Below are 22,722 nucleotides of genomic sequence, written 5' to 3'. Positions count from 1 at the left end.
TTGCTTTTAGATGTGAATTAATGTTCAGATTGATTGTTTTATCTGCAATGATTAAGATCAAGGTGAATTAAATTGTAACCATCAAGATCAACTAATGATCATATTTGAATACCACCAATTAACTAATTATGATTATGCAAACATTTCATCAATTTGATGATTAAAGTGAATCAAATATCAAATAATTCATAAAACAATTTAAGATATTGGTTAATATTGAATCAGACAATTAGTATGATTATCTGTTTGGAGATTGATTTGATTGTTTGAACTTTAATTATTGTAATCGATCTGGTTAATTGTTGCATCCGATTTTCGTGAATAACAACAATCAATAAATTAATTTAAACTGGATCAAGGTATTTCTGTAACAATAATTAATATACAATGACAATTATACAAGATAATTTTTCGGTTCTCAACTAATTAGTTGTTAATCACTTGAAAAAATTAAACTGGATTAAGCTAATCGATCAATTAAATTAATTGATTAACTTAATCGACACAACAATCAAAGCACTAACCCGAAAGCGTTGGCGATATAAACACAAATGCGTGAGTGATAAACAATTAACAATTAACTATATCAACAGAATCAAATTTAATAATATTCTGGATAAAATAGGAATTAATTTAATTACAACAATCAATTGATAAAAATGACTCCAAACAACATTAGAAACATTAATCGAGATGATTTGTCATTGATTGTTGCTGTTAATTGAGATGGGCGATTGATTGTTATCACCAAAATCAATATTTAAAATGGTTAATTGTTTAGTTAATTGCTCCAAGGTTTTTAATTGATTAGTGTTCAGATATACATTAAATTGTAATAATACAAATTGTTGGGTGTTCACTTTATTATTACCTTCATGTTAATTTTTAATGATTTAGTTACCCGATTATCGTTCAATATGTTTAACAATTAAGATTATCATTAGTTGATTGACTTACCAGCAATTAAATTGTTTGATTTATAATTTATGTGTGTCTGTTTTAAGTAATTTAATTAAACTTGAGATTAGTTTTGACCGTTAATTATAAATCGACAATCAATAAACTAACATGTTTGGTGTGGTTTTTATTGAAGGTTAAACCATTGAAATGATTTTCCTTTAATTTTTACTTTATTACAATTAACTGATTAATAACAATTACAATGGAACAGGATAGAAAATTAAATCACTGATAATCATGATAATTAAAGCTTTTTAATTATAATCAATGGGACACTAATCAACTTTACTTTTCATCTTTAACCTTAATCATCAACGAGAAGTCTGTTATTAAAAATCAAATTCCTCTGACAATCAAAAAGTTAATCATGTTTAATGATTAGAATCATGTTTCAATTATTGATTGTAATCACAGCTAATTACAATCTTAATTGTTTTCCAATCATTTAAGAGGCCATAGCTACAATTATGTTATTACCTTGTTACTATTAATAAATTATCAACCACAGTGTTGCAATTAAATTTTAATTATCATTTGTTTTTAGCGATCCCGAATCAGTTTAATCAACAATTAATCAAATCAATAGACACACAGGTTAATTAATCAGGCTACTGATTGTCAGAGATTAACTTTAATTGTTAATCTAATTGCTGGTCTGGGTTTGAAACTGTCAAGTTGATTGTTGTTGATTTAATTGTTCAATGTAATAATTGAATCTTTTGTTATTTTGTTTTTCACAATTTGATTTCCCATTGATTTTATTTTCTATCGATATTTAAATTGTAATCTGAGTCTCAGAATTAATTGTAATGATTAATTTTAAATTTTTCTTTTCTTTTTCTCTTGTATCTTTGTTAACAGTGTAATCGAGCTTAATTGTTACGAGTTAGTTATGAAGGATGGTGTTGGATTAATGAAGGACAATCAAGGAAGGTAAAAGAAGGAGGAATTAAATTATTGATTAACATCAATTCCTTTCAATAATAATACTATTGATGGTGATTATTAACCTGTTGTCTTTTGATTGTTGGGTGGGAACCAACAATTAATGGTCAGTTTGGTGGGAGATTGTCCTCCGATCGGATTTGGATATAAAAGTAAATTGTTTCTCGATAATCAACTATCACTTTCAATCAATCCATTTCTTGATCAACATCTAAAGTCCAACAATCAAAAACTAAACACCAACAATGAAGGTAAACTTTCAATTTGTTTTCACTTTAAATTGTGATCTTTTAATTTTCTCATTAACCATTTGGATTAAATATTTTTCTAACTCGTTTAATTGATTAGTGATTTCATTTTCTCGTTAATTGTGAGATTGAATTTTAATTGATTCCTTTTTCTTTCTTTCTTTTTGTTTAGGTCATCGCCTTATTCGCACTCATTGGTTTAGCCACCGCCGGTTACGCTCCAGCCAACATCGCCAACACTGGATCATCAGTTTCCACCCGAACTCAAGATTCCGTTGGTAATTACGCTTTCGCTTACACAGAAAACCATGCCACCGGTGGTACATCAAGAAAGGAACAAGGAAACGCTTATGGCCAAGTTGTTGGATCTTATTCACTCGGTGTTATCGACGGTCGTCAACGAACTGTCAACTACGTAGCTGACCCAGTCCACGGTTTCCGAGCTCAAGTTATCACCAACGAACCAGGTACTTGTCATTAATTGTGTTTGATTGACAACTTAATTGTCTAACTTTTATATTTTGCCATTTCTTTTCTAGGAACCGCTCCAACCACCCAAAACACCGCTGCTACCGTTTCAGCTCCATCAGCTCCAATTGTCGCTGCTCCATCATACTCAGCACCAGTTGCTTACGCTCCAGCACCAGTCGTCACTAAAATCGCCGCTCCCGCATACCATGCTCCATTAGCTGCCCCAGCTTACTCATATGCCCCAGCCCCAGTTGTCACCAAAATCGCCGCCCCAGCTTACGGATACGCTCCAGCTCCAATCGTCGCTAAAGTAGCTGCCCCCGCTTACTACCAAGCACCAATCCCAAGCTACTCATACGCTCCAGCTCCAGTCGTCACCAAAATCGCCGCTCCAGCTTACGGATACGCTCCAGCCGTTTCAGCCCCAGCTCATTATTCATCATACGTCAGCCACGCCGCTCCAGTCGTCACCAAAGTCGCTTCACCAGTCTACCAACAACACTACTAATTAATTAAATTAATTAATTAATATCAATTATATAAAATCTAATCTATTTTTTTTATTCTTCGGCTCGAAAAACTCCAAAGGACATATCATTTTAACACCGATGTTTTGTTTTCAGGAATAACTTTAATTTTTTATTTCTGTACTAATTTAATTGAAGCCATTTCAGAAAAAGCAATTAAGAAAATAAATCAAAGTTTTTGATTACAAAAAAATCATTCATCTAATTACTCATTTTGTTGAAAGAAAGTTGAATGAAAAGTTTGAGTTTTGTTTGAATATTATAATAATTAATTATTTGGATTGAAATTCACTGACAATCAATCAAACCCCTTTGTTGATTAAAGGAAAATCAAAAATTAGTAATTCAATTCGTAATTTCCGTGTTGATTGTTTGATTTAAATGATTCTAAACAAATTAATGTGATCATCGAAATCAATCAAGAAATTGAATATTATTATTGTTGTTTTCAGGAGTTGAAGTAATTTAATATACTAAAAATTTGACAAATTGTTGAGGATTAATTGTGATCTGTCAATTAAATGTATTGAGGTTAATTTTTTTACACGAATTCATGAAATTAAATTGTCAAATTATTAAATAATCATGAAGCAGAGATTGGGAGTAAAGAGGGTGGGACAAAATTTATATAATTCGTGAGTCTTTAACAGTTTATGGAGAGATCAGTTAATTAGCCAATTAAGGAAACTAGAGAGATTAATTGTGAATAGAAATTTAACTGATTTGTCTCCATAAGAAAATTAAATCATCGAAAGATTAATAAGACAATTAGGAGAGGAATTGGGAGACAGGAAACGATTGAAATGGTTAGTAGGAAATCAAGAATGGGAATAAGGTACAAGAAGGGAAAACAATCATCATGTTTTCATGGGACATCTTAAAGTAAAGATGATTGAATTGATTTTTACATGAACATATTGAATTAAATTTGATTTATGAAGTTGATTCAAGAATATAGATATTGACAAATGAGTTGAATATGAGTGATGATGATGAAAAGTAAGGTGAGAAGTGGAAGCGGTGGAGACATAAGGATAAGGGTCGCAGAATTTGATAAATAGCGGGAAATTATTCTATTATATTCCTGGCATAATGAATGAGATATTGTCCATTAATTTATCGTGAATTTCCTTGGGACATCCATTGGAATGATCGACTAACCTTGTAAGTCCTATAAGAGAGCCCATAGAGCATAAGGTTGAATCAAGTAGAACGGAAAATGAGGCTGTACTAGCGAGACCTGGACGATCGCCGATTCTTTTACCCAAAGTGATGAGAGAATCGCCGATAAGTTTAAAATGACAAGCGGCGTCAATATAACCGGGAATATTTTTACGATTTATGGTTGACTCTTGACTTTTCGTTGAGTATTTGGGAGTAACTGAAGATAATTTTGAAATAATAGATGATTTTGAATGACTGGTGGTGGATTTTGTTGCTGAAGGGGTTGTAACAGGTTCTTGGGCAGCTCGGTGCATATTCTGAGCCATTTTGGCGGCTTTTCTTTTCCATTGCATCTTCTCTTTGTTGGGTAAAGTTTGCCACACTTCTCCCAATCTCTTGCTAACATTAGCAAAATCTAAAAGAGGATTACTCTGAGCTATTTTTGAACGATTCTCTCTTGCAAACAGTGTATATGCTGTTATCAATGGACCACGTTTCTTTTTCTCGGGAGATTTACCATCAGTTGGTGTTTTAAGTTTAGATTTAGTTTGTCGTTTATTTGATTTTTTATCCTCTTTTTCATCAGCCTCCGGGGTTGCTTCAACTTTTGGAGTTTTAAGTTTATTAACATGAGCCATTGCCGATGCTAAGGAATCTTGGGGATCTGTAGCAATCACCAATGAAGCTTCATCTGAATCATTATCATCTGAACCAAAATCGACATTATTGACAATTCCATATTTAAATTTCCTACGAAAACCTTTACGTCGATGGTCAATATGAGGTGTACCAGAAGTAATTTGTTCAAATAGTTTATTGGCCGCAGAATCATTATCAACCATTTTACGACTTATTTTAATCGGTTTGACAGCAGGTTCGGTAATGTAACAACTTTCAGAGAGAGTTGATTTTTTAGTTGATTTCTCATGCTTTTTGGTGGATAAAGTTGAAATGGTTGGTAAAGGTACTGAAGATGGTATTATGGTTGTTATGGGTAGTACTCCAAGAGCAGTTCCTATGGAATAATAAGAAAAATAATAGAAAACAGATTAAATTATAATGAAGAAAATTAATCGACAACTCGAAACATGCCAGATACAAGTGGAAGAACAAAATAATCAAAACATCGATGTAAGAGATGGAGATTCAAGACAATACACAAATTCCGTTGATTTGTTAACTAATATTTATGTTCGAGATGATCTAAATTTGGAAATGTGAAACAATATATTGCACCAGGAGTGGCGCCTAATCTAAGCTCTTTGAGAATTGTCATTAAATGACAAAAAAATTGAGGCAAAATTTAAATTCATTAAGAATATTATTTTCCCCTCTAAAATATAAAACATATGTAATAAAATGAATATTAATTACAAAATCTAAATAATTACCTGTATTATTGGGAGTTGAATTTATTATGGTTGAAGTTGTTGAATTGGTTAATGTTTTAGTTTCACCAAATTCTGTACCTTCCATATTTTCATCTAATAAATTATCATCTTCATCATCATCGTCATCATCATTAACATCTTCTTCATTATCATCATCTCCTTCCATCATAACAGCATCTTTAAAATCACCATCAACCGGTGGAATTTTAATTTTAAGCTTCTTAGAGCTTAAAGAATTGGTAAAATCTCGTTCAATGAAACCCTTTTTAGGTGATAAACCATTATTGGTAATTCCAATGGTAGATAATCTAACAGGTTTAACTTTATCAGTTGATTCGACGGTTTTTTCGGTCTCTTCCATTTCGATAACTTTAGCTGATTTTTTTCTTATTCGACCAGATCGTGAAATACCCGCTACTGGGGTTTCGGGACTAACAACACCAGCCATGTTTTTCTGTCACACTAAATAGTAAATATATGATATGTAGAAATGGAAAATCAAGTAAATAAACACAATGAAAACCTAAAGTTAACCAAGAGAAAAGAGATAGAGAGAAAGGGAGAGAAAAGAGAAGAAAACAATTAAAAACTATTATTATAATTACACGAAATTGTAAGAAATAAAAAGTTACAGAAAAAAAAACAATAACATAAAAATGGTTAACCTCTTGGTATCCAAATTAATTCCCACTGAGAATCAAATCCTGCGTAGATCGGATCTCCAAAAGCGCGAGATATAAACTCACAGTGAAAGAGAATATAAATTGAAAGAAAATTAATTCCTTTTCTCTTTTAATTATCATCGTAACAATTAGTTGAAGTAGAAAATTCTGTGGATCAATTAAAATTTAGAATTGTAAATATTAAATGTTGAAACAAAAGAACAATTGAGAAAAGAGAAAAACTCTAAATGTAAGTTAAGGAGAAAAAAAGAAAAGAACAAAAAAGAATAGAATAAAAAAATTAATCTAATTACCTTTTAATTAATTTCTTTTTGATGGTTTGATTAGTAAATTAATCACTGGAAGTTTTAATTTTAATTGTGATCCAAATTTGATTGTGAAAAGAAACTCAACCGGCTTAACTGATGGTTTTCTTGAAGGAAAATCAATTGGAATTGGAACCAAATTAAACGATTAATTTTCGTCAATTAGAATCAAGACAATTTGATTAATTATTCGTTTCACTTGATTGGAATTGTGAAAGTGAATAATATGATTAATTAAAAATGTGTTCGAGTAAAAGAAAACAATGAAAAAGAAACAAAATGTCGATGGAATAAAGTGACAAACGAATCAAAACAATAAAGAGAAAAAGAGACTCACTTATTTTTCTCTTTCTTTTTGTTCGCTTGTTTATTTTTTATTCTCTTTCACCTTTTCTCTCATTTACATTCTCCATCTTTAACTGATCGCTTTTCTTTTTTCTCTAAAATTCTAAAGAAGTTATTTTTTATTCCAAATTGTTAATCTTTCTATCGCCCACTCACTCGACTGGACTGTGAATTAATCTGTGTTATTAAGTGAAATCAATAAGTAATAACAATTAACTTCATCTTCTAGTCTCTTCTTTTTTTAGTAAATTGTGAATTCACTCACTCATTTTCTCTTTCTTTCTCTGTTTTCTTCTTTCTATTCTATTCCTATTTCTATCTTCTATTCTCTCTTTTTTCTGTCTTTTTTTCTCTTTCTATCATCTTCCTTATTTTTTTACTCTCTCTCTCTCTCTCTCTCTCTCTCTCTCTGTCTCACTCAGCGATTCTTGAATCAAGAAAGTCCTTCTTTTTGCGTCTTTCCAAAAGACTCATTTCTGTAAAAAAAACAACTTCAATTCTTATCTCTTTACTACCTAATTTTGGGAGATATCTTTTTCTCTATCACCCAAAGTCTTTTTGGTAATCTCTTTGTAAAAAAAAGCTAACCTTTAATCAAAGATTAACCCAATTGCTCAAAACAAATTTTTGTGATATCAATTCTCTTTCTATCTCTGTCTTCATTTCTTTATCTCTCGCCCCTTTCCTCTTTTCTGTCTTTCTAATTTTACATTTGTTAACCACCTTGTCCAGTCTCACCATTAACCATTGTAAACTAATCCCCCTACTCTTTGGTACCTGTTTCATAATCACCACCACCAAACACCAACTATGTACGCGATACCTAAAGGACCAGCAACAAATAAGGTTTTAGTTAAATCTCGGCGAAGTAAGTACCTCATCTCTCTCACTCACTCTCTCTCTCTTTATCTCTTAGTTTACTTTCTTTTCCCACCTTCACCTTAATCAAAGTGTTCCCAGTGTATTTTATACCTCTAGTACCATAATCCTTTCTAATATGTCCTCAATTACGTTCCTTTCCAAATTATTATCTTCCAAAGATTCTAAGAGTTTTCCCCAATTTATCATTTGGCTTTTGTTTTCTTCTCAACAATAGGTTTACCACCAAGGATGGATTCTTTCGAGAATAATCGTGGTAACATGAAAAATAATCGCCGAGAAAATTATCCCATCAATGATTTAAAGTAAGTATCATGATATTGAAAGAATCTCTGTTTTTTTTGCCAAACCGGCGAATACACTATTGTCACTCTCTTTGTTGTTTCTTCTAATATGAAAAGAGATACAATTACCAACCATATTCATTTAAACTTCTAACTAATTTCACGCTTGTTTTCTTTTCTTTTCCGTGTCTTCATCTATGTTCTGTCACGTTTATAGTTCTCCACGGCATGTTTATCATAACTCATCTTCCGGTAAAAAGACTTATCATCACCACCACTACCCACGGGAATCGAGGGTCATAAGTCCTCAACATCAGGAAATGATTAGTTACATCCATGGAAGTATGTTATTAACTCTATAAATATAAATCTCACTGAACACATTATCCCTTCTTCCTCAATCTCTTTCCATTATTCAAAATTATCTATGAAACTGTGAGTCTCACAACGAGTTTACCAACAGAACCCGTGTCAATGTTTCAGTATTCATCCATCTTCAAATTCCTCCATTACATAAGATGATGTAAAAAGTGTTACTTCCATCTATCATCTCTCTCTCTCTCTCTCTTTCTCTCTCAACCACCAGCTTATTCTATACTGATGATTGACTATAAGCTTTGTTTTTCATCATCATCTTTATGTCTCTAAATGAATTTAGAGTTTAAAAGCCTTTTAATTCTGATCTCTAATGCGTTCCAATACATGTTTCATTTACCTTTGCCTCTTATTTCCTTCAATTCAACTCAAAACAATGTTAACAAATCATTTTTTCTTATTTTCTTTTTTATCTCTTTTCTTTTTTTCCCTTAACATTGGATTACGTCACCAATCTAATCATTTTTTTTCTCTCTCTTTTTATCTTATATAGATTGGGAAGGTGTTATGAGGCAATATGAAAGCGATGCCCAACTTCACCAAAACATTCCAATATCTGGTAAAAGACTTCCAAGAGTTGCTTACTATAAACATAATGATAATTTATCTCGCCATTCGCCAAGTAAGAGCTACTTGGTTAATCTCAAATATAATCACGTTAATAATAATCTCAATTGTTTGTCACTTAGAGATGGAGAAATCGGGAATCGAGACAGTTTGGGGTCAAAGGATCTTCCACCACAACAACAATCACAACAACTCCAACCACAACCACAACAGCAACTCCAACAACAACCACCACCACCACAACCACAACCACAACCAAAACATTCCTCATCATCCACCCGCTACCCGACTATGAATCTCCCTAAATAAGTTGACCAAATTTTTTTTGCTGATTGCGCGTATTTATTAAAAAAGAAATCACATCTCGTTGAAAACAAAACACGAAACAAAAAAAAACAAAAAAAAACAAAGATAAATATTTTTTGGTCTATGAATTTTTTTACTGCATGAAAATAAACTAATTATATTCATCGTTTGGAACCAAATTCAAGGTCGGCCACTTTTTCCCTCATCGTCTTTTCTTTGTCTAAGAAACTGTGCCAACGGCAAATTTGATTATAAGTCTTAGAAAGCGAATCAAAAATGATCACTGATATTCAAGGTTAATTGAAGATTTGGACAAAGGAACAAAATGTTTGGGTCGTTTGTTATTAGAATTACAATTTACAAGGATCAATATCAACAATTAATCATCGAGGTTCAATTTCTGTTTACAATTAACCACGAAAACTTGAATTGTAACCAAGATTATCAATTTAAATTTCTCTCCCATCGGCGATTCGTTGTGATTATGATTCTCTTGAAAACTTTTCTAGTCCACTTTTGATTCTTTAAATGGTCGACAATCAGTTTTTCTAATTGTTGAAAATTTCTTCCAGTGATTAACTTGAATTGTAATTTTCTAGATTCTCTGGTAAATTGCCAGAGATTTTTGTCTTCTTTCAATTCTCATTGTGAATCAGGTGAATTAAGGTTAACTGTTGATTAATTTTCTCTTCAATTTTTAATGTTTTTCTATTCAACAATTAACCTTTGGTTTCTTCCACTTCCCCATATTAATAGTTAATTGCTCAATTCTTTATTTCTTATTATCATCAAATTTTTTTAATGATTTAAGAATCAACTTAATCAAGAGAGTTAATTGAAGTGGAGAGAGAAAGAAATGAAAATGACAACTAAATTGTAGAAACTTAAATTGTCGATCTTAATTATGATGATTGGAAAAAGTTGATTAAGCTAATGAATTGAATTTAATCAACACTCTTGATTTGAATCTTACAATCAACGGAATAATCAAATCACAATGGACAATTTCAACTAATCACAAGAGATGCTTGAAAAAACTAATCAATGTTGGAGGCAATTACGATTAGTATCAGTTAAATCATCAGCATTATTGTAGTTTAATTGGTGAAGAAAATGATTTAACTTTCAAAGATAATTAATCAAAAGCAATCTGATTAACTAATACAAAGAAGTTCAATTCACTGATTACGAGTTGGAAATTTAGTTTTCTCCGTATTCAAATGATCAATTTCTTTGAGATTCATTTCTTAATCAATTTTGTCATAAATTGTTTTCTTGTTATGGATTAACCAACAATTAAATATACTCATTACACTTTTGCATAGTTAATGATCACTTTAACTGTGACAAAAACGATTTACACTTGTAACAATACTTAATAATGGATGATTTTGTACTGATCAATGAACATTTTCCAGCTAAACTTAATTGTTGACATTAATTATAACAATAATTCATCTTTGTCATGTGTATAGTTTTGATAATAACAACATAATCAATTAGGTGAATGTTAGAGGAGGAAAGGTTAGTTATGGACAAAATTTGATTTAAATGGATTAACATAAACGATAGAGACAATATATTTAAATGGATTAACAGGTTTATCGGGATAGTTGATTAAATTTGAGCCATTGTGTAATGATAGTTTAAATCTAGAGCCGGTTAACAATTAGAATGGTAGACTTAATTGTTGCTTAATTCTTTTCACGTTGGTTTACCTTAAAATATGTTTACTTGAATCTTTGCCAAAGAGGCGAAAAAAATTGGAACACTTTTTGAATTCTCTTTTCTGTCCCTGTATCTTCAACGATTCTTTAACCTCTTTGAATTGGATGGATCTTTTCTCGTTGTAAATAAATTTGTCTTCTTCATTTTCTCCTCATCTCTTTCCTAATCCGTTGGTTCTTTCCTTAGATATTCAACCAATGATGATGGAGGTGAAATACCTTTACAAATCATGGCGACACCATAGAAAAGGGGAAACTGGTCGGTGACATTTTTGGCTTCTAATAAATTTAATACTTCGTAAGCGGTTTGAGGTCCTTGGAGTCTTTGTCCATTTAACATTTCCTTTTCTAGTTCTTCGATTGATTTTCCAGAAGTGACAAAAGCTTCGGACACTTTACGATTTCGACCACCATAACAGGTTGTAATTAGATCGGCGACACCACAAGATTCAAAAAATGTCGCTAATTGGACATTAGATCCATAGAAAGTATTGACAAACCGAATCATCTCTTTCAATCCTAATCGGATAACAGCGGCTTTTGTGTTATCACCTAACTTGAGACCATCGGCAAAACCCGCTGCACAACCGACAATGTTTTTCAATGCTCCGCAAATTTCAACAGTATACCGATCACGGACAACGGTTACCCGGAAATTTGGTGTATCAAGAAGATCTTTCAACAATTTTCCAGAATCTTCATCATCACAACCAATTGTTGTTTCACAAAATTTCTCATCGGCAACTTCGTGAGCTAAATTTGCGCCCATCAGAGCTGATACTTTAATTCCAAGAATTTCACCGATCAGATCAGAGATAAGTACCAATCCACCTCCAGGCTTCTCACCGAATCCCTTGATTAAACTAAGGCCAACAGCGTTCGGTTTAATGTTACCTTTAAGAGGAGCACAGGTTCTCTCGACAAATTGATGGGGAACAACGAAAATGATTATATCCGCATCTTTGGCAGTTTCAAGAGCATCGGGAACCGCTAAAATAGTTTCAGGCAATTTATGTCCAGGAAGATATTTAACATTCTCATGTTGAGTGTTGATTATTTCGGTTAATTTACGGCCATCAACCATCTCCTCATAGACATACATTTTAACCGTTTTGTCGAAATGATCAAATCTGGTAACATTGTGACCAACGATTTTGGCAATAGCTGATCCCCTGTAAGAGCATAGATAGAGAGTGAGAAAAAGAAAAGGAAAGGAAAGAGAAATATGTTATCATCTAAAGTCTTTCATTTCAAGACATTAAATTTGGAAAAAATCGTCAAAGAGAAAAATGATAAGCGTAAGGAGGGAAGATAATGATTTCGAAAGGCGCAAAAGGAAAATTATTTCATGCGAAAATGAACTTACCAATTACCGGAGCCAATAAGACAAATTTTCTTAAGAGCAGACATGATAAAAAACTGTCAGAGAAAGTAGATTGTAAGGAGATGATGATGTTGATCGATTGGATTTGTCGGATAAAGATGACCTGGTCGGGTTGATACCTGATGGAATTTTTTTGGGTCAACTAATTGAGAAAAAAAAAAGAAAAGGAAGAAAAATATTAACAACAAATATAGCAGTTATAACTGAGAAAAGAAACACAATAAGACAAATGAAGGTGAGAGTGACTCTGGGAACAGTGGAAAAGAGGCAGAAATGAGTCAGAGGAAAAGTAGAAAGAGTATGAGAAAGAGAAAGAGATGATGAGAGTAGGTTAAAGGAGAGACAGAGAGAAAGAGAGTAGAGTGAGAAAGAGAGAAGATGAAAACAAGAAATGGAAAAGGTCCGAGGTATAACCTTTGATTATTGGAGAATCCAAATGTAGAAAAGGAATCAGAATTTATGTGGTAATAAGAAAACCAATTATTACTAATGAATTATTCTGATTTCGACCAGAATTTAAATGGTCCGCAGTCATCATGTGAGCCTTTATGATTGGTTAGAAAACGTGAGAATAATTGTTTATCTTTTGTTTATTCCTTTTTTTTCCATTTAACTTAGTGATTTATCACAACGTTCTCTCTGCATTTATTGTCGCCATTTTATCTCTCTCAATGGGCCCCATAGCTGAGAAAATTTCCTTCGTTCTCTCATCATCATTTAAAGTAATGGAATAACGATGAATAATACTGAATGAAGGCGGTGTATAAAATAGAAACACCATATCAACCAGATTTTATCTGGAAAAGGTTGCGGGAGATTATGATAAGAGAATCATCATCCTGGTTAATGAAACAACACTATGAGAATCTCAGGTTGTAGGAAATCACAATTGTTTGTGTATTCATCTTGATTGATTGATTCTGGTTTGTTGTTGTTATCCGGTAGCTAATTTATTACCAATCCCTTTGTTTGTTTTTCTATTCCTCGTAATGCAAAGTTGGGTTAAAAGTGAAAACAACAGGATCCAGAATAGAAATCAGCTAACCAGATCTAAAACTGGTTACCTAATAAAAATAGAAAAACATACAGGGAAATAGATTAATAAAATAGATTACCAACCAATAATGTCGAAAACTCAATGATAGAAAAAAAATCCATATTCTAATCTAATTTAAATCATATTTCCAAATCTGAACAAGCACAATTTCCTTACTCAGTAACACCAGAGATGAAACAAGTGAAATAATTTAAGAACAAAAAAAAACATTCACCAACAAAGAAAGAAAAGATTAACCAGAAAATTAGGGAAAATGGTGAACAATTAAAAAAGAAAATTAAAAATTAGCCTTACCTTAATTCAATGGTTGATCATTGAAACCAGAAAACCAATAGGGAAGCAAAAAGATCAATTGTAACACCAAACTGAGAAATCGGTTAATTGAATCAACCAAAATTACCAAAGAGAAAAGTCAAAGTTAACAGAAAATCTTGACCACACTTAACCATAATCAGAGAAGAAAATGAATTGATCACAAATTAATTAACGAAGAGAGAAAACAATTAAAAAAGATGTAACCAGGAAGAAGCAAAAATCCATTGAGAATCACATGTAACCCTTTTCTTTTTAAAAAGAGAACAAAGAAAAAGGGAGGGAAAAAATTGTTCTTTTTGGAGAAGAAAAAAATTCCATTTTTAATGTTTATCTTTTTTCTTGTTCTATTTTTTTTAATCACCGATAGTTAATCAATTCTTTTTCTGTGAATTAACTTGTTTACTAAATCAGTTGATTCTGTTGTTAATTGTAATCGATGTGTTTACTATTTAGAAGGAAAAAAATCTCCACAAAAGCTTCTCCCTTTCTCTGTTTGTCTCTCTCTTCATAGAGAGAGAGAGAGAGAGAGAGAGAGAAATTAATTTCCAACGTGTGTTAATTATCTCACATTTGCTTCCGTGATTATCTGTTTTCTTATATTAATTTCTAATCTTGTTGGCATTGATTCAAATGTTTATCTAGATGACAATTGATCACATCGCTACTTGATCACCGGATGATTGAATATCCCAAGTGAGTAACTATTAATTGTTTCCCTTTGCTTTTTTTTCCAGGTTAATGGTAACCAATTTTTGGTTTTATTCCAATCAATTTAATCCATGACTTACAATCTCCGACAATCGTTATTAACATAGTCACAAATCAATTAAACGCCAGTTCAAGGTACAATTGCGACAGGTCAAAATGTGGAACGATAATAATCAATAATAATAAACAAGACCCAACAAAAGACAACAATTAATAAGTGGAAATTACAATTTTCCATTATAAGTGTTGTATGTTTACCAATGTTAGTATTTTATTTCAAATTAATTAATCTTATTAACCTAATCAAAGTCTATCGATCATTTTTACTGTTTCCATTACTAATCAACTAATCATTGTTATCAATGTCTCTCAGTTTCAGTTTAATTGTAAACAATTTATTGGTTTACATTATATTTACAGGTGATATTGATAAGTTTCACAACCTACAAACACTTTAATCAATTAATTATTGTTTTCTTTGTTTTAATTTACCTTTTTTTTTATATATATATTTATTTTGTTTTTATCATTAGGAGAACATCATCTTAATCATCTTTAATCAATTTAACTTAATTGCGGTTGATTTGTTCATCATCAATTTCTCAACATCAATCAGACAACAACAAATAACAGTTAAAATCTTAATTATGGTGATAAAAAGGTTTCCATCTTCAATTAAGATAATCTAACAATCATCACCTGAATTAACAATCAATTTAATCTGTGATACTACATTATATTGTTATACTCTTATGTTTTAATCAATTGTTGAGATGATACAGTTAATTGTGAAAAATAATCACAGGAAACCGACGGAAATTACAAATCAAATTGGAAAACCATTGCAATTGAATATGGAGAAAATTAAACAATATAATCAAAAGAAACAATCAAAGGAAAATGTTTAAATCAATTCCCGCTATTTAAACGATAAACAATTAAGAATACCTCCTTGGGTGAAATCAACTTGAAATGGAAACAGAAAAGCTAATCAATTCTGTCAGTTGATAACAATTAACTCAACACATTCCTTGATTGTGTTTATTTAATTATTTTACTAAATCATTTCCTTAACATGTCTAGTTCATTTGTTTCATTAGCTACCAATCATAATTCTGATTGTTATCACTCTTGCTCAATAAGATTACATTACATGTACTATTTGATTAAGATGTCTTAATTAGTCGGAAGTAACATTCAACTGAATTTAATTTAATTGTGTATTCATGGAAAAAAATGATTAATTATCTGAGTTTGAGTTAATTATGAAATGTTACTGTTATCTAAAGGTTAACGATAATATGATAACATTTAATTGCTGCAATTATCAACCATTAACGATTTGATGATTAGTTGAAAATTATTATCAAACTGATCATTTTCATTGAGCAAAACTAATCTAACAATCAATTGACACTTTTGATTTGCTAAAGTAATATTATCATGATAACAAAAAAAAAAGTAATAACAATTTAACTTCAATTTCAACAATTTGATCAATAATCAATGACGAAATCACTATCATCATCAATTTAATCATCTTTTCTGGGTGACGATTTAATTTAATTGTGTCTCTGCGAGATTATAGAGAGAAAAAGTTGATTATCTTTGTAAGATGAAACCAAATTAAGATGAAAATAATTAGATTGAAATATAATACCAGTTAATTAAATTTAATTAATCACAATCAAGAATCAAGTTCATGGACAATTTCAATCGCCAATCTATTGAAAAGACAATCAGTCTAGTTAATTTCGTTGATTAATTTATGGATAAATTTCAACAATTATCCTTAAATTGTAGCAACGAAGTTACAATTAACATGGAAGAGATCAAATTATTATTATTATAAAATAGATTTTGAGAAAAAAATCTAAATCTTCAATTAATGGTCCAAAAAATATGGAAGTTGATCAAAGTATTTGAAGAAACAATTTTTCATGAAATCGAAGCCGAAACAAATACGTTCATCACGATGTCCCAATTTAGGCCAATCGGACGGCTCTTGTTCGCAGTTATAATAGACGACAATTGATCGACCCAATTTACTGGAATAAGCACTCAAATAATCAGCTGATTTTTTCGTAAAATTTCTGTATCCTCTGAAATCCAACAATTTAATCTCCGGCAATAATGATACCAATTCTTCAATATTATCATGGTTGATTTCGTATCTGATTCTGATGGCGAGATGGTTCAATTTTGGAAATTTGGACAAAAGACTTCGTAAAGATGTCCAATCTTGAATAATGGGCTGAATATTAACGGAAAAGAAAAATGATCAAGTTGATTGATTGATCGATTTGTGGATAATTGGATATAAATTATATTTACACTTTCGACGACCAAGTCTCTTAGATTGTAGTTCTTCTTGGATTCCTCGAAACGAAATGGGGTAGTTGACAATTGCAAGAATAAACTTTCAAGAGCTGGACAAAAATCTATTACATTGTAACCCGCACCGTGCGTCTCTTCCCACGAACTAGTTGAAAATTCGAGTATCAACAAGTTGGAGAGATTTTTATGCAATCCGAAAAACAGCGGGAAAAAGTCCTCTTCCAAGCATTCTGTTGTATAAGAGAAAATTCCAAGACAGTAAGTTATCATTATGTTATCACGTCCGAATAGTTCAAATTGCAACGACTCTTGACCTGTTTCTACGTGGATTCGCTTCAAATTGGTGAAAGGCACAAAGAAAATCAAAAACTCAATACTCGTTTTGGTTATATGAAATTGTGTCACCCGATTAGGACTTGGCATTTCCGTAAAGGGAAAATCCACATCGCTAGCGATCATTTCGATATTATCAAAAATCGTCAAATCTTTCGACTCTGGATCAAGAGGTGGTGCAATTAATCCTTTAATCCTTGGATTCTCAGTGATCAGTTTTTTGAAAGCTTCAAAATTCCATTGTTTTGAATTATTTTCAAACTGGAAAATCTATTGACGAGAATTTGGATTATTGTAATTTAATAAAATCGAATCTTAAATTACACTCAACATTAAACTTACCTTAAAATTGGGAATGTATTCAGTTAGATTCAAATTGTTGTTCATTGGAAAATCATCATTAATCATCAGAGTTTTGGACGGATCGTCTGATCGATTACCACCTAATCAAAGGGTTAGAATATTCATCAACAATAAAATTTAATTTACTTTCATCTACTTACCACTTAATAGATATTCAACTTTGGACAATCTTAGAGAAATTAAATCAGCCCATCTAGAACAAACTAAAGAATTAAATTAGTAATTAATTTTTTCTTCTCTCCATAATTATTATTTGTTTACCTTTGGATAATTGTATCAATTCTTCAAGAGAATCAAAGTAATCAAAGATCATTAACAGGCAATCATCAGGTAATTTGTTGAAGAGCATGTTAATTAATCGATTGTCAATTGATTAAAGAGAAGAGAAATTAAGAGAAAAGAAAACAATTGACTAATTAAAACTGAAACTGAAATTTTAATTTTATTCAACCGTTAAAGTGATTAACTGAATTAATCATCAGCTGATGAATCAACATAACGGTTTTAGTTTCGAGGGGTCGACGCCAGGAGATGACGCGGGAGCTTTTGTTTTAAGGTTCAACCCTTTCCAGTTAAGACTCGAGAGACGGTCCAGGCCATTTGCCCGACGTGACCGCCTATGTTATTCATCCCAATGGAGGATAAAATTATCGATAATTATTACTCGTCCCTGTCACGGACACAGAGCCCAATGAAGGCCAATAAGCCAAGGCCCGGCACCGATGCTACTGGACTTGAGTGGGAAGATTCTGTCGAGTGATTCAATCGAGAGGTAAAATTAATTTTCTGCTAGAAAAACATAATAAAACAATTGTAATGGTTCTGAAATCTTTTCTTCGCAGGCCAACAGGTCGAACTGAGCCAAATGAGCGGTAATCGCGATGCCGAGAATCGTGAACATTTTAATTCGAGGTTTTCGATCCCTGATTATCTCACTTTCGTTACTAGAAAATGATAGTTGATTAACTTAATCATAGTAATTTGATTATCACAAATTACTAATATGAATAGTAAACAATAATTATTGTTAAATTATAGCAATTAAAATATATAATATCACTCAACAATTAACTCCAGGGAAGTAAAATATTAAGAGTTGATGATGAAGAGAAAAAAATTTCTCTTCCTTTGTTAATCACTTCCTCTCTCAAGTTAATCATCTTCTCTTTCATCTTCTCTTTCTTTATCTTCTTCTCTCTTCCTTTTAATCAAATTTAATACTGATCATGATTTAATACGATGATTAAGGATGATATTGATTAGATGATGAACATAGTAACTACAATTTACAGTTGCTGATCAATTGATGACTGAAATTGAATGTAGTAAATCAAGTAAATAAAATGATAGACAATTAATTTTCAACCCTGATTCTTGATTCATGATTAAAGTTAATCAATCTACCAATTCATCATAAGTATGCTATTAGCTATTTATAACAATGATTAAGATGATGATGAGGATGAAGATGAGGATTAAAATGATGAAAAATAAAGTGAGTTGTTAGCAACATTAGGTAATCTGATTAAGAAACTCACTCTGAGCAAATCTGAACATTTCAAGTAAATTACAGTAGTTTGTTAATTGTTGTAATTAATTGTATAGTAGGATTGTTATCATTTAACACTACAATCAAAGGATGATAATTTTTCATTAATCAGTCAGATTATTGATTCAATTCAGCTGATTATTGTTGTTATTATTGTTAATTTTTTACCCAATCAGCTAATTGTAAACATTTCAAGGTTTCCCATCTCAGTAAAACCACAAACAATTAGTAAATTGTTGATGATTTATTTTTTATTTCAATCAAATTTTACTTTCATCTTATTGGATCTCATAAGGTTAGGGTAGTTAATTAATTTCTTGTTAACTTAATTGTTTCCACCACAATTAATAATTGGATAATCTCAATCAACAATTAACTTGACCCATAAATTATCAACCTCATAGTTGTCCTTCAAATGATTAATCATTTGATTACCGAGGTTAATTGTTTCATTATTATGGTTTGATAACCTTGTTAACAATGATAATTATCAATTTTAATAAACTGGACAATCAAAATCAATTGAAACAATCAACTTAATTAACCAAAGAAATAATCTTGATTCCCTTTCTACCCAGACAATTAACACCAAAAATTAAATATTAATTGTAATTAAATGATTATCACAACAACAATCACATCAAAATTATCACTAACAATCAGATACAATAATCTTAATTGTACAATCAAATAACAACAACAACAACTGATAATTAAGCTTTTGATATAAATCAATGATTAGCTAATGAAAAGCTTTCTAATGATTGATAACAAAAATGCAAATTATTTTACACCTAATTGTACAATTAACTATTAATAAAATTAACTTAATCAACAAACAATATAATCATCCAACTTGGGAGAGGTAACAAGATTATATTAATTGCAATTAAGAGTTGATAATTAATATATAGACAAACGATTAATTCAAACTTGCAACCACCTTAACAACCACTGACCTTAACCTTGCAGATTATTAACTTAATTGATTAAGATTATTACAATAATCATCTTGTTATTACTACTCATGATGATGATCATCATAACTATTAACTAATAATATTAATCATCATCATCTTAATCATCCAAATCTGGTTTAATCCGAACTGATTGTTGAAAATATCAACATGGGAGTTCATCATCATGAAATTAATATCAACCATATTATTATTACATATAAATACAATTGAAAGAAAAAGTTAGTTAATTAATTTTCGTTTTTTAATCAATAGAGAAAAAGAAAGAGACAAAGAAAGAAAATGTTAATGGTAAACAAATTGTTATTAGTTAATTGTAAATAGTAGAATTGGTTGATTATTGATTATCAAGAGTTTTAATTACGTAATTAAAGTGATAACAATTTAGAGTCTCTGGTTTAGAGCGGCTTGGAACTTGGAATCATCATCATCTTGTTACTTTCTTTTGCTTTCCACCTCCACCTCCAACTCCATCATCATCCTCATCCTCATCATCATCACCACCACCACCTCTCCTCATCATCTTACTCACTCTTCATCATCTCCATCGTCTCTCTATCTATCTCTCTCTCTCCCTCTTACATTTGATTTCGTATAAAAAGTCATGTAACATGTTAGTTGATAATCTGAAGGAAAGTGACATTGAGCGAGAAGGAGAAGAAAATAAATCATCATTTTCTTCATTATTTATCATCCTCATCATCTTTAATCATCATCATCATCATCAATATTTTCTTCTCACTTTCTCCTTGATTGTTTAACCACCAAAATAAAATAACAACAATTAAACTGTTTTCTTCATCTTCTTCACTCTCTCTGTGATCTCAACAATTAACATCAAGAAAATGTTTCTATTCAAAACCAATGATACCTCATCATCATCATTAACATCACCATCAGTTAATCATCATCCTCATCAATATCACAATCACAATCATCATCACCATCAACACAATTATCATGAAAAATTCAATTCCAATGGATCATCACAACAATCATCATCTCAATTAACAGCAACAATCATCTCATCATCATCATCACCATCTCGATCAGTTACTTATTACTTTAAATTAGCCACAGGTAAGCTAATCAACAATTTAAAATTAATCCTCTAAATCAATTGATTACAATCAAATTATCTAAATTAATTGACACAAACAAAGTTGTATATTTGTTAACAATCAGTTTGCTGATCAACGGAAACCAAATGTTAAATATAAGAAATCAATTAATCAACAAATCAAAATTAACACGCAACAATCGAGACAATTTAACCCTGGGATCACAATTAAACCTTGATTAGATTTTTCCTATTAAATTGTTCATCATAAAGTCCAAGGTTAATTGTTGATTGATTAAAATAACGATCAACAATTTGATCGACAATCGCGTGTACAATTTAATTTACATTGAAACTCGATAATTGATTGTAATCGTTGACATTTTCTTTTAACCTTTAATCAGTTAATCAATTAAATTAATTATTCTTTTTCCTCTTTTCCTCTTCTTCTCTGTCATTTTAACAGTTATCCTGTCACTCTTATTCATCTCAACAATTAATTGTGACAATAAACTTGGACTAATTGACCGGAACGATGAATCTCTATTAGCCGAGATCAAAGATCTTAATAATAAGATTGATTCATCGGAAAAGGTATTGATTAAATTACTATTAAACAAAGATGTCCAATCGTCAACTGAATTAAAGGAACACGTTGAAAAAATATTGGATTACCTGAGATTCCGTAAGGATGGGATTAACACTTGGAAGATTAATTATCAACAATTTGAGACAATGAGAGATGGGATTAATAAGGATTATGCTGCTTTACCTTTTAAAATTGTTCACATTTTAAGTCAAGCGACAAAAAATAAGATAATCCATATCGTACCTTTCAGTTAAATCTTAATCTTAATCTTAATCTTAATCCATTGATCAGCTGTTTTATTCATAGTTAACAATTGGTTTTGTTTTTCCTTCTTGTCATTATTATAATTTAATTTATTTGTCCATCACCATTGATCATCATCATTCTCATTGAATACTGTTAAATTATCTTGTTAAATTGTCGACCAATAATCAACAATTAATCAAAAACCAATTACAACAAATTTAAATCTAGAATTTATTATTATCCTTTTTTTTTAATTATCTCTCATGTTGATTTTTGATTTGTTTCCCTTCATTATTATTTGACAATTGTGTTAATTGTTTTTGATTTTGCTTCTCTGTTTTCTGTTAATTGTTTGAGAGGACACAATTTAATCAAATACTCAATAATCTCAGGATTAAAACATATCAAATTTGTTAATTGTAACTTTTTCTTGATTCACTTTTTATTATAATAATTTGCTTGTTCTAACAACTAATTGAAATAGAATTTTAAAAAATTAGTCAAATTAGTTAATTGTTCCTTCTTTCATTTCAATTCTTATTTCGTTGAAAACTCAAAAGTACGAGATTAACTTTTCTAAATTAAATTAAATTAAATTGATTTTTTTTCTTCTAAAAATGGAAAGTT

At 30.7% G+C, this 22,722-nt stretch overlaps 6 protein-coding genes and 1 long non-coding RNA gene across 8 annotated transcripts; 4 read left to right on the top strand and 3 right to left on the bottom strand.

The window, feature by feature from the left end:
- Positions 1-1,999: 1,999 nt before the first annotated feature.
- On the top strand, positions 2,000-3,344 carry LOC128388899 (adult-specific rigid cuticular protein 15.7-like). Its single transcript, XM_053348365.1, has 3 exons — positions 2,000-2,156; positions 2,326-2,620; positions 2,693-3,344. The coding sequence occupies exons 1-3, from the start codon at positions 2,151-2,153 to the stop codon at positions 3,130-3,132; spliced, it is 741 nt and encodes a 246-aa protein (XP_053204340.1). The 5' UTR covers positions 2,000-2,150; the 3' UTR covers positions 3,133-3,344.
- A 243-nt stretch (positions 3,345-3,587) lies between these two features.
- LOC128388887 (uncharacterized) lies at positions 3,588-6,976 on the bottom strand. Its single transcript, XM_053348350.1, has 4 exons — positions 6,683-6,976; positions 6,372-6,536; positions 5,707-6,229; positions 3,588-5,330 (listed from the first exon to the last, which is right to left on the bottom strand). The coding sequence occupies exons 3-4, from the start codon at positions 6,152-6,154 to the stop codon at positions 4,228-4,230; spliced, it is 1,551 nt and encodes a 516-aa protein (XP_053204325.1). The 5' UTR covers positions 6,155-6,229; positions 6,372-6,536; positions 6,683-6,976; the 3' UTR covers positions 3,588-4,227.
- A 409-nt stretch (positions 6,977-7,385) lies between these two features.
- On the top strand, positions 7,386-9,629 carry LOC128388901 (defective in tip formation protein A-like). The gene is made up of 5 exons (XM_053348368.1): positions 7,386-7,907; positions 8,136-8,223; positions 8,420-8,544; positions 9,071-9,199; positions 9,269-9,629. The coding sequence occupies exons 1-5, from the start codon at positions 7,850-7,852 to the stop codon at positions 9,451-9,453; spliced, it is 585 nt and encodes a 194-aa protein (XP_053204343.1). The 5' UTR covers positions 7,386-7,849; the 3' UTR covers positions 9,454-9,629.
- An 884-nt stretch (positions 9,630-10,513) lies between these two features.
- Positions 10,514-14,210, bottom strand: LOC128388893 (glycerol-3-phosphate dehydrogenase [NAD(+)], cytoplasmic-like). 2 transcript variants are annotated; one of them, XM_053348360.1, is made up of 4 exons: positions 13,913-14,210; positions 12,976-13,625; positions 12,544-12,703; positions 10,514-12,349 (listed from the first exon to the last, which is right to left on the bottom strand). In XM_053348360.1, exons 3-4 carry the CDS (start codon positions 12,585-12,587, stop codon positions 11,341-11,343), a joined length of 1,053 nt encoding a protein of 350 aa, XP_053204335.1. In that variant the 5' UTR covers positions 12,588-12,703; positions 12,976-13,625; positions 13,913-14,210; the 3' UTR covers positions 10,514-11,340. The 2 variants fall into 2 exon arrangements, with proteins under 2 accessions (XP_053204335.1, XP_053204334.1); XM_053348359.1 differs by lacking the exons at positions 12,976-13,625; positions 13,913-14,210 and having other exon boundaries at positions 12,544-12,888.
- A 36-nt stretch (positions 14,211-14,246) lies between these two features.
- On the top strand, positions 14,247-15,715 carry LOC128388904 (uncharacterized). Its single transcript, XR_008325367.1, has 2 exons — positions 14,247-14,903; positions 15,175-15,715. It is a non-coding gene; the product is annotated as an uncharacterized LOC128388904 (long non-coding RNA).
- Positions 15,716-16,298: 583 nt separating this feature from the next.
- LOC128388892 (uncharacterized) lies at positions 16,299-18,156 on the bottom strand. Its single transcript, XM_053348358.1, has 6 exons — positions 17,936-18,156; positions 17,815-17,877; positions 17,654-17,754; positions 17,293-17,581; positions 16,976-17,208; positions 16,299-16,895 (listed from the first exon to the last, which is right to left on the bottom strand). Exons 1-6 carry the CDS (start codon positions 18,021-18,023, stop codon positions 16,527-16,529), a joined length of 1,143 nt encoding a protein of 380 aa, XP_053204333.1. The 5' UTR covers positions 18,024-18,156; the 3' UTR covers positions 16,299-16,526.
- A 2,381-nt stretch (positions 18,157-20,537) lies between these two features.
- On the top strand, positions 20,538-22,518 carry LOC128388900 (protein FAM76B-like). The gene is made up of 2 exons (XM_053348367.1): positions 20,538-21,280; positions 21,727-22,518. Exons 1-2 carry the CDS (start codon positions 21,046-21,048, stop codon positions 22,101-22,103), a joined length of 612 nt encoding a protein of 203 aa, XP_053204342.1. The 5' UTR covers positions 20,538-21,045; the 3' UTR covers positions 22,104-22,518.
- The last annotated feature ends 204 nt before the right edge of the window (positions 22,519-22,722 follow it).

This window comes from Panonychus citri, unplaced genomic scaffold (assembly GCF_014898815.1).
Source record: "Panonychus citri isolate SS breed McGregor unplaced genomic scaffold, ASM1489881v1 Contig00104, whole genome shotgun sequence".
Lineage (NCBI taxonomy): Eukaryota > Metazoa > Arthropoda > Arachnida > Trombidiformes > Tetranychidae > Panonychus > Panonychus citri.
The sequence above is the reverse complement of the archived record's forward strand: the minus strand, read 5'-3'. Positions and strand labels throughout refer to the sequence as shown.